This window comes from Salmo trutta, chromosome 5 (genome assembly GCF_901001165.1).
Source record: "Salmo trutta chromosome 5, fSalTru1.1, whole genome shotgun sequence".
Classification (NCBI taxonomy): Eukaryota; Metazoa; Chordata; class Actinopteri; order Salmoniformes; family Salmonidae; genus Salmo; species Salmo trutta.
The window spans coordinates 36727189-36738935 of record NC_042961.1 but is presented as its reverse complement, the minus strand read 5'-3'; the positions used below and the strand labels follow the sequence as shown (position 1 = coordinate 36738935).

The following is an 11747-nucleotide window of genomic DNA, read 5'->3' as shown; positions in this document are numbered from 1 at the left end:
ATATTATGGGCTGCATAGCACCGTCTTCATAGCACGGTCTGCTGGCTACAAACATCTTATGACTGTGTAATAAACAAAACACCACCATGTAAAATGCGGCAGTCCAATCTTTTCTATTGGCGCATTATAGGCTAAACCATAACGCAATTTACACATTGAATTAATGAAGCGGCATCCTCGTAAAATGGTTCACGGTAGAGTGTATCTTTTCTAAGCCATCTCACTATACCCCCGCCCGGCACCCTGACTAAAACCATTCGAAAGGGTAGTGTGTGATGCATTGCAATTGCAGTTTCTTCATGTGGTACTGAGTCACATTTGGTTAAATCATCCCCTTATTAACAAGAAAAAAAGGACCCTCGTCTCTCTCTCTCGCTCTCTCTCCCTCTGCTTTTAACAAATAGGCTACTTCGTCGCCTACCCTCTAGAAACCTACCAAACAAGTTCAGCCCTAGTTACGTGCGCTGGGGAACGAAACTGGAGAGGTGGAGAGAGCGCGCGAGACACAATTGTGAATCGCTCTCACAGTCCAGCAGATAGGTGCTGCAAACGCACGCTGCGTTCATGCATGTAAAGAGTGGGCGCTTGGATTGAGAATGCGGAAAAGAAGGATTCTCACGTAATAATTCACCGACATTTTCCAATTGGAATTACAATTGTCCGTGTTTGTTTCATTTTTAATATTCCCTCACTATCAGTTTTTTTTATTATATCCGTATTGCTTGCGACTGTGAGAACTGTGAGAACTAACGCTAACTACTTACGGGCTGCTTGTTATAAGTGAGTGAATGTAGAGACGAAATCAGAGTGCACGGATGCTGCTTGGATAGGCTACTGGACACATAATGTGTTGTTTATACGCTGCTTCAAGGTAAGAAGACGAGTGGCTCTGTAAAGTAGCCAACTGTATCATCACAATTTGGGAATCTGTGCGGGCATTTCATTGCCACTAATCTGTGTTGGAAATATCTTCGAAGGAATCTTGACCATTTACATCGCTTCTATATCAATCTGGGAGATTTTATTTTTTGTCTCACTGAATAAACTCGGACTGATTCAACATTAAAATAAAATAACATAACATTTTGGACATTTTCTCTTTACAGGCATGATAAGATATTCTGAATCCTTATGAATTCATGACATAGGATATAACCAGACTGAACGGACTGTTAAAGAAACATTTATTCGTTACTGGAAAAAAGGGGTGAGGATAATCCCCCCCCCACCACCAAAAAAATAAATGAAGAAAAGTATAGCCGGTGCACTTGCTCTTATTCACTGCAGTTGAAGCGGTGTTGGAGTGCGTCCGGAGTATTAAGTCTTACACATCCTGAAACGAAGGACTTCAAATTAACCGAGAAGGAAAATGATGTTTTCCAAAAACAATAGCAGCAAGTAAACGTCATCCTCATTCGATTCAAGGCTTTAAAATCCAGTTAAGACATTGCGGGAAACAATGAGGACTACTGGCGCAGTGGACTATATATGCTACAGTATACTCATCCTGCAGCTGCTGAATCAGCCCGATGCCAAGCAAGTATTGCGATATCGCTTGGCTGAGGAGGGACCCGCCGATGTCAGGGTAGGGAATGTAGCCAAAGATCTCGGAATCGTCGCCGGGTCTGGTGAGGTGACGTTTACCCTCGAGTCCGGCTCTGATTTTTTCAAAATAGATAATATAACAGGCGAGCTGACCACTAATGAACGGCGGATAGACCGTGAAAAATTACAGCAGTGCCAAATGATATTTGATGAAAACGAATGTTTCATAGATTTTGAAGTGTCAGTAATTGGACCGGCTCAGAGCTGGGTTGACCTGTTTGAGGGGAAAGTCATTATTTTAGACATAAATGACAACACCCCGTCTTTCCCCTCTCCTGTTCTGACACTGTCAGTGGAGGAGAATAGACCGATTGGCACTCTCTATCTCCTGTCCACTGCCACCGACAGAGATTTTGGCAGGAACGGAATTGAGAGATATGAGCTTATTCAGGACAGCGGGGAGAGCTCCAGGCGCCTGGGTTCGAACTCAGGGGGACGCGGAGTGGACAGCAAGAGATTTGATGAGGGGGCAGCCGGGAGCAGCGTCTTTGAACTGCAAGTTGCTGACACAACTGATGGGGAAAAACAGCCACAGCTCATCATTAAAGGAGCGCTGGACAGGGAGCAGAGGGACTCTTATGAGCTCACCCTGCGTGTTAGGGATGGGGGCGACCCCCCACGCTCCTCCCAGGCCATCCTGCGGGTGATGATCACTGATGTGAATGACAACAGCCCCCGCTTTGAGAAGGCTGTGTATGAGGCTGACCTGCCAGAGAACAGCTCCCCTGGTGCCCCCATCCTGCAGCTGAAAGCAGCTGACGCAGACGTTGGGGTGAACGGTCAGATTGAGTACGTATTTGGTGCGGCCACAGAGTCAGTGCGTAGGCTGCTGAGGCTGGACGAGAGCTCGGGGTGGCTTAGCGTGCTCCATCGTATTGACCGGGAGGAGGTGAGCCAGCTGCGCTTCACAGTAATGGCAAGGGATCGAGGTCAGCCACCCAAAATGGACAAGGCCACCGTGGTCCTCAACATCAAAGATGAGAACGACAACGTGCCTGCTATCGAGATTCGTAAGATTGGACGCATTTTCCTGAAAGATGGAGTGGCCAATGTGGCAGAGGACGTAGTGGTGGACACGCCTATAGCCTTAGTCCAGGTGTCAGACCGCGATCAGGGCGAGAACGGCATCGTGACCTGCACTGTGGTGGGGGATGTGCCCTTCCAGCTCAAACCGGCCAGTGAGATTGAGGGTGAGATGAATAAGAAGAAATACTTTCTCCATACATCAGCACCGCTGGACTATGAGGCCACACAGGAGTACATCGTGGTCATCGTGGCTGTGGACTCAGGAAGCCCTAGCCTGGCCAGTAATAACTCGCTTATCGTGAAGGTGGGAGACTTCAACGACAACCCACCCATCTTTAGCCAGAACGTGGTGGAGGTGTCCTTTCCGGAAAACAATGCCCCAGGCGAGAGGGTGACCACAGTGCAGGCAATCGATGCTGACAGTGGCAAGAATGCGGAAATCGCCTACTCGCTCGTCTCCTCTGTAAATGGGATATTCTCCATTGATGCAGACAGTGGTGACATCAGAGTAAACACCATTCTGGACAGGGAGCAAACAGAGAGGTATGAGTTCAAAGTGATAGCTAAAGATAAGGGCATGCCCATACTCCAGGGGTCAGCCACTGTGGTGGTCCTGGTGGCAGATAAGAACGACAATGAGCCAAAGTTCATGCAGGACGTGTTCACCTTCTACGTCAAAGAGAATCTAACACCCAACAGCCCTGTTGGCATGGTGACCGTCATTGACGCTGACAAGGGCCAGAACGCTGAAATGAGCCTCTTCATCGAGGAAGAGGAGGATATCTTCTCCATTGAGAATGACACAGGAACCATTTTCTCCACCATGTCATTTGACCGCGAGCAGAAGACTTCATACACATTTAGGGTCAAGGCCGTGGACGGTGGAGACCCGCCCAGATCCGCCACAGCCACCGTGTCACTTTTCGTGATGGACGAGAACGACAACCCGCCAACCGTCACCTTCCCCATCAACAGCTCTTACACCCTCCTGCCCCCCTCCAGCAACATCAGGACTGTAGTACGAACCGTCTTGGCCACTGATACGGACACAGGGATCAACGCTGACCTGAACTACAGCATCATCGGCGGAAACCCCTTCAAACTGTTTGAGATTGACGGGGGCAGCGGGGTCATCTCACTGGTGGGGAAGCTGGAGCAGAAACACTATGGCCTCCATAGACTTGTGGTTCAGGTGAACGACAGCGGCCAGCCCTCCCAGAGCACCACTACCCTTGTGCATGTCTATGTCAATGAGACCCTCTCCAACTCCACTATCGTGGAGGCCCAGGTGGCCAAGAGCCTGGGTACGCCGCTCAATACCAACATCGCTGGTGATCCCAACTACGATCTGGGTAAGCAGCGGCTGAGCATCGTCATCGGGGTGGTGTCGGGCATCATGACGGTCATTCTCATCATCCTCATCGTTGTCATGGCCCGCTACTGCTGCCCCAAGAACAAGAATGGCTATGAGGCAGGCAAGAAGGACCACGAGGACTTCTTCACCCCTCAGCAGCATGACAAGGGCAAAAAGCCCAAGAAGGACAAGAAGAACAAGAAATCCAAACAGCCACTGTACAGCAGCATCGTCACCATTGAGGCCTCCAAGCCCAACGGCCAGCGCTACGATGGCGTCAACGAGAAGCTGTCTGACAGCCCTGGGATGGGCCGGTACCGGTCTGTTAACGGAGGGCCTGGGAGCCCGGATCTGGCCCGGCACTACAAGTCCAGCTCGCCACTGCCCACGGTCCAGCTCCACCCCCAGTCACCCACGGCCGGGAAAAAGCATCAGGCTGTTCAGGACCTGCCCCCTGCCAACACCTTTGTTGGCACCGGAGATAACATTTCCCTTGGATCTGACCACTGCTCTGAGTATAGCAGTCAAACCATCAACAAGTACAACAAACAGGTAAGAATACATTGACTCAATATATATATATATATATATATATATATATATAATATATATATGCATACTTTTTTTTCTTCTTTTTTTTCATGTCATGTTTCTCCCTCTCTTAGTGTTATCTCCCGCGTAATGCCTCCTGACAGGGCTAGTCTCAGTAGTCATGTTGCTTTTATGGTGCTAATATGTGTCAAGTTAGCTGTATTGATCTGTTTGGGTTTGGAGTGCCATTCACCATGTAATATTGAAAAGGAAATGAGGACATGCGTAGCCTATGCCAGGATATCATTTTCACTCGCCTAAGCATATCCAGCTCTTTTGCTCTCTCTAGTATTGTGAGGCGGTTTAGTTTGACTGGTGTGTCACTTTTGCTGACCTATGCACGTATGTGTTTTGAGTGTTGTAGACAGCTTGCATAAGGGTCTGGTTTGCAGTTATTCTATCACAGTGTGGCTAGGTAGCTAGGATACCCTTCTGCTAGGTCAATAACTCCCCGCCCTCTTCTTAACAAGGCAACCTTTTTCTTCCTTTTAGAGGGTGAAAAAAACAAGAGAAAGGAAAAAAAGGAAGACATTGTGAATATGAAATACAGGAGTGGCCTTCTAAAGGAATGCTAACCAAGGGTGCCGTGTTTTACTGGAATTCAGCTTGACTAGGAACATCTGGGCAGGAGGTCACAACATTCCTGTGCCCTGATGTGTCTGTATCAGTTCACTGACCCAGCAGTGAAATCAGGCTTACATAAACCTCTCCCTCCTGCTCTTTCTCTCTCTTTCTGTCTCATGTTCTGTCTCAGACATGTTCTGTCTTTCGCTCTCTCCATCCTTTCTGTAGGCTACTCTCATTTATCTCTTCATCCATCCATTTCTCTCTCTTCCCTCTTTCTCTCTCTCTCCTTCGTCTCACTATACCCTCTTTATTTCCTTATGACACCCATCTCTTATGCATTCTCCCTCCGGCCATCCCTTCCTCTGTTTCCTATCTTCCTCGCTCCTCTCATCGACTCTTTGTGCCATCATTCATGGCTGCACGCATGACAGGGACATTCATATTCTAGGGAACTGTGAATTAATCAATTCATATCATTATGGTTCTTAAAAAAAAAAATCTATGAAAAAGCCAGGTGGTGGGAAGCAAGGTTAATACATTATGAAGTCGGTTCCTTTTCATCTGCATTTACCAGGAAAATAACACTTACCCTATTGTTTCATATGTTTTCTATGGCAATCTAATGCATTATTGATTGTTCTCTTATGTGTTGTAAGCAGCAAACTCCTCTTGCATTCCTGAGTGCTGTTCTGTCACCACAGTAGATTGAACTGATTTCTCTCTCTCTTTCTTGTTATCCCCCTCATCTTGTTTTCCCCCTTGTTCTCCTCTCTCTCTCTCTCTCTCTCTCTCTCTCTCTCTCTCTCTCTCTCTCTCTCTCTCTCTGGCAGTATCCGCCTCTGCATCTTTCCCTTTCCTCAAAGCCGCCTCCTCTCCCACCCTATCTTTCACTCTCCTCTATCTCTCACCACCACACCAATTTCTGCCCCTCTCCTCAAAATCATTGCCCTCAATTTCTTTTTGCTTTTTTCCTCGCCTGTCTTTTTTCTTGCAGTGTCTCTTTCTTAATTAATCTTCTCTCCCTTACTGTACTCTATATCCCTTTCCCTCCTGCTATTTCCTCTTCAATTTATCACTCTCCCTCTCCATCCGTCCATCCATCCCTCTATTTTTCCTCTACTGTCTCTAACAGCTTCTAATGCGCTGTATTCAGTGTTTTGTGTGAGGACTGCTGTTGCTTATGAATGTCCCATCCATAATTAACAGGCCACTCTATTCGCTGCGGCAGAGCCATGTATTGTGTATGTCGCTAGCTGTGCTGCTGCACTTTTCTATAATTATTTATTTACTTTTTTATGTGAATACTCACTACAGCGGGTTTTTTAATAGACAAGTCAATTCATTCGATGATTCAGACACAGACCCGAAACACACAGGGGTGTCGAGCATTGAGTGTTGAGGGTTTGCAAAGGCTGTCCCCGCCACCATAATGTGCAATTACCTCTTTTTAAACATGCAGAGCTACTTTTTCTCGATTCTCCTCAACGGTTCCTGTAAATGTAACTCCCACTGGCTAATGTAGAAGTGTTGCCCTCTATGGTTTAATGAATATTGTCAGAAGCAGCGGCAACTGTAGCCCCATGTACCCATTAGGCATCAGAGATACAGTACATAACATTCTATAACTTGTTATTACATTCCCATACAAGCCTTGTCAAACATTCCCTGTTGATACTTCGATTGAACGGCTGCACTTAAAGTCTCCTGAGGTTAATTTAATTGCTGGGAAATGCCCTTTACGTATAGATGTGCCCCAATTATGGTATCAAGTGACCATGTCTTTAATAGAGAGCAGAGTGGTAGTCATGCTCTTGCTTTTTAGGCCACCACAGCTAAAACACGCTGGTAAGCACCCCCCTTTGGTTGAGATTTCATGTGTAATGAAACGCATAAGGATTCTGAGGTGCTGGGGATGGAATTATACATAGAAATAGAATGAATAGATTATATTTCTATCGAATTAAACATGGCTTCTTGTCCGACTCCGTTGTTGCTATGGTTTTGCATGCAGAGCCGGTGGGAGGTTGGATTAGGGATAAGGTTTCATGTCTGATTGTAGAGAATTGCACAGTAGATCACATTGTATTGCGACTGCTGGAGACAGGGTAATCCGCAATGTCAAATTGATCACATTAGATATGGAAATTGCTATTCAAAACATATCAGATTTAACCTTTGTTATTGAATTAACAGTGGCAGGAAATCCAAAATGCATTGCAATCTATGATATTTAAGGCTCAATGAGGTTGAAACCTTTTGATGGGATTAGCAAATCTCTCTCACTCACACATATACACCGAATGTCTCTCTCTCTCTCTCTCTCTCTCCATCTTTCCCTCTTTACTTTCTCCTCTTTATGGATCTCACTCGCTTTCTCCACTTCTCACACCCTCCTTCGCTCACTCTCCTCCTAGAAATAGAGACAGACACAAGAAAGAGAGCCCTGTTTGCGGTATACAGAGTGGTCTCTACTTTTCCACAGGAGAGTTGGGGGCAGCTTCACTATCCTTTTGACTATGAGTCTCTACTGCGGTATCAGGTTCCTTCTAGGTCTCCTTCCACCTCATCATCTTAAATAAGCATGCCCCACTCCAAAAATGTGGAACTAGGAATAGATATAGTTCACTCCAGACATGTCTGCCCTTGACCAGCACAAAAACATCCTGTGGAGTTCTGCATTAGCATCGAATAGCCCCCGTGATATGCAACTTTTCAGGGAAGTTAGGAACAAATATACACAGGCAGTTAGAAAAGGCTAGCTTTTTCAAACAGAAATTTGCATCCTGTAGTACTAACTCAAAAAAGTTCTGGGACATTCTGAGGCTAGGAAACACTGTAACCACCGATAAATCCACTATAATTGAGAATTTCAATAAGCATTTCTCTACGGCTGGCCATGCTTTCCACCTGGCTACCCCTACCCCGGTCAACTGCCTGGCACCCTCCACAGCAACCCGCCAAAGCCCCCACCATTTCTCCTTCACCCAAATCCAGATAGCTGATGTTCTGAAAGAGCTGCAAAATCTGGACCCATACAAATCAGCCGGGCTAGACAATCTGGACCCTCTCTTTCTAAAATTATCTGCCGAAATTGTTGCAACCCCTATTACTAGCCTGTTCAACCTCTCTTTCGTATCGTCTGAGATTCCCAAAGATTGGAAAGCTGCCGCGGTTATCCCCATCTTCAAAGTGTGTGACACTCTAGACCCAAACTGCTACAGACCTATATCTATCCTACCCTGTCTTTCTAAGGTCTTCGAAAGCCAAGTTAACAAACAGATTACCGACCATTTCGAATCCCACCGTACCTTCTCTGCTATGCAATCTGGTTTCTGAGCTGGTCATGGGTGCACCTCAGCCACGCTCAAGGTCCTAAACGACATCATAACCGTCATCGATGAGAGACATTACTGTGCAGCCGTATTCATCGACCTGGCCAAGGCTTTCGACTCTGTCAATCTCCACATTCTTATTGGCAGACTCGACAGCCTTGGTTTCTCAAATGATTGCCTCGCCTGGTTTACCAACTACTTCTCTGATAGAGTTCAGTGTGTCAAATCGGAGGGCCTGTTGTCCGGACCTCTGGCAGTCTCTAAAGGTGTGCCACAGGGTTCAATTCTTGGGCCGACTCTCGGGCCGACTCTCTTCTCTGTATATATCAATGATGTTGCTCTTGCTGCTGGTGATTCTCTGATCCACCTCTACGCAGACGACACCATTCTGTATACTTCAGAATGTATACTGTATACTCCAGACGAGCTTCAATGCCATACAATGCCATACAACTCTCCTTCCGTGGCCTCCAACTGCTCTTATACGCAAGTAAAACTAAATGCATGCTATTCAATCGATCACTGCCCGCACCTGCTCTGACTTAGAATACGTAGACAACTACAAATACCTGGGTGTCTGGTTAGACTGGAAACTCTCCTTCCAGACTCACATTAAGCATCTCCAATCCAAAATGAAATCTAGAATCGGCTTCTTATATCGCAACAAAGCTTCCTTCACTCATGCTGCCAAACATACCCTCGTAAAACTGACCATCCTACCGATCCTTGGCTTCGGTGATGTCATCTATAAAATAGCCTCCAACACTCTACTCAACAAATTGGATGCAGTCTATCACAGTGCCATCCGTTTTGTCACCAAAGCCCCATACACTAACCACCATTGTGACCTGTACGGTCTCATTGGTTGGCCCTCGCTTCATACTCGTCGCCAAACCCACTGGCTACAGGTTATCTACAAGTCTCTGCTAGGTAAAGCCCCGCCTTATTTCAGCTCACTGGTCACCATAGCAGCACCCACTCATAGCACGCGCTCCAGCAGGTATATCTCACTGGTCACCCCCAAAGCCAATTCCTCCTTTGATCGTCTTTCCTTCCAGCTCTCTGCTGCCAATGACTGGAACAAACTGCAAAAATCTCTGAAGCTGGAGACTCATATCTCCCTCACTAGCTTTAAGCACCAGCTGTCAGAGCAGCTCACAGATCACTGCACCTGTACATAGCCCATCTGTAAACAGCCCATCTATCTACCTACCTCATCCCCATACTGTATTTATTTATCTACTTGCACATTCATCTTCTGCACATCTACCATTCCAGTGTTTAATTACTATATTGTAATTACTTCGCCACCATGGCCTATTTATTGCCTTAACTTACCTCATTTGCACACACTGTATATAGACTTTTTGTTTTCTTTTGTTCTACTGTATTATTGACTGTATGTTTTGTTTATTCCATGTGTAACTCTGTGTTGTTGTATGTGTCAAATTGCTATGCTTTATCTTGGCCAGGTCGCAGTTGCAAATGAGAACTTGTTCTCAACTAGCCTACCTGGTTAAATAAAGGTGAAATAAAAAAATTTATAAAATAAAATCCTTTGCCTACCTAATATAACAATAACCACCGCACATGCAGCAGCCGGCTTGGGCTCCAAGCAGGTAACCAGGCAACCAGTGAAGTTTAGCAGGTTGTCATCAGACATTTATTTAAGCAGTCATTAAGTCAGGGGAGCACAGAGTGAGAATCCAGTGTGTCACTGAGCAGCCATTGAGTTAGAACAGTAGGGTGATGTACCTGACATTTCAGTCCTTCCTGGAACTCCACACAGATTGGATTCAAACCTGTCTTTTTTGTCTCTCTCTCTTTCTTCCATTGTATCCCTACTGTGACATTGTTCTCAGTTGTCATGTTTCCGTAGCTAAATCCCTGTGTTAAACAGTGTTTTAGTTGATAATCGTCATACTCTCAAATACCAAATGCCTAAAGCAAAATTATTGGTCACACTTTATTTGGAATTGTCCGGATTTTCCATTTGTAGATGCTCATACTATCTGTTGATCAGCATTTGCTTGCTAAGGTTAGGGTTAGGCTTAGAATAAGGGGTTAGGGTTAGGGTAAAGATTAGGCCTAGGGTTAGGTTAAGGGTTAAGTTAAGGATTACAATAAGGGTTAAGGTTAGGGTTAGGTCTAGGGTTAGGGTTAGTAGATAGTTAGCTGAAATGTTACTGATAGTCTGTAGAGCAGGCGTTTCCAACAGGTCGATCACGAGCTACCAGTAGCTCGCAGTCCACCTATGAGTAGCTTGCCAAACAATTCTGAAAGTATATGCAATTTTCACTTGTTCCACCACAAACTGTCATCAACAAATCTCTTTCAGACACCGCAAGCTCCCAGCTACTACTTTATCAATGCAACATTGACATTATCATAGCGCTGGTTAGCCACTATTGGCTTAACAAGCCAAACCTAACACAATATCTGCCAATTATTTCCAGCATTTTTGCATCTGTCTATCTGTGTGGTGCGTTCGTTTGTCTATCACTCCGGGTGTAGCCAGTTGATGTGATAACCGTCTTGTGGGTTGATTGAAATACTTTCCCAAAAACCTTCTCAATTAAATGTTAACTGCAAAGTAGGCTTACCTGGCAGAAGCATATCATGAGCAAGTATTACATTTGTATCTATAATTTATTTGCAAACTTTTCTATGAAATGAGCAGTAGCAGCATTGCTAGACTGGCACATTACTCTGCACATTCCTCACTCCCTAGATGCACATTTAAAGGTGCAATATGCAGAAATCGCTCTGCCATTTTATGGTTGCTAAAATTCAAATAGTTCAGTTTAGGTTTATGTGACAAAACAAGCAATGTACAGTTTAGAGAATCATTATACCATCTAAACTGCTATGAGATATCTTTTCAATAACCAAAAATATGTTATTTTCAGCTGTTGGAAGCTGGTGTACAAAACCAGAACAATTGTAATTTTTAGACTTTTAAACCAGGAAAACAAAAATGAGAAAACATAATTTGGGAAAATATAAAAGGTAATTAGATTTGATAGGGCCCCTCTTAGAGTTGTTTATTAACCCCTGTGCGGCCTCGGGACGGACATCCAGCGAAAAATCCTATCGCCATTAGCATAACAAAATGTAATAAAAAAAATGGTAACATTTTTTTTCAAATTATATCGTTTTATAGATACACCTCTCCTGAATCGAACCACGTTGTCCGATTTCAAAAAGGCTTTACAGCAAAAGCAAAACATTAGATTATGTTAGAGGAGTATATCGTAAAAGTAGCCACATAG

The 11747-nt window shown here is 45.1% G+C and overlaps 1 protein-coding gene across 2 annotated transcripts in view; it reads left to right on the top strand.

Annotated features, from left to right (window-relative positions):
* Positions 1-505: 505 nt before the first annotated feature.
* LOC115194104 (protocadherin-7-like) overlaps positions 506-11747 on the top strand; it is a 222086-nt gene continuing 210844 nt past the window's right edge. Inside the window, exons 1-2 of one of the 2 annotated variants that reach the window (XM_029753479.1) lie at positions 506-871; positions 1107-4537. In XM_029753479.1, the coding sequence (XP_029609339.1) occupies positions 1460-4537 (3078 nt within the window). In that variant the 5' untranslated portion in view covers positions 506-871; positions 1107-1459. The remainder of the gene's footprint in view (positions 872-1106; positions 4538-11747) is intronic. The other variant, XM_029753480.1, reaches the window with a different exon arrangement.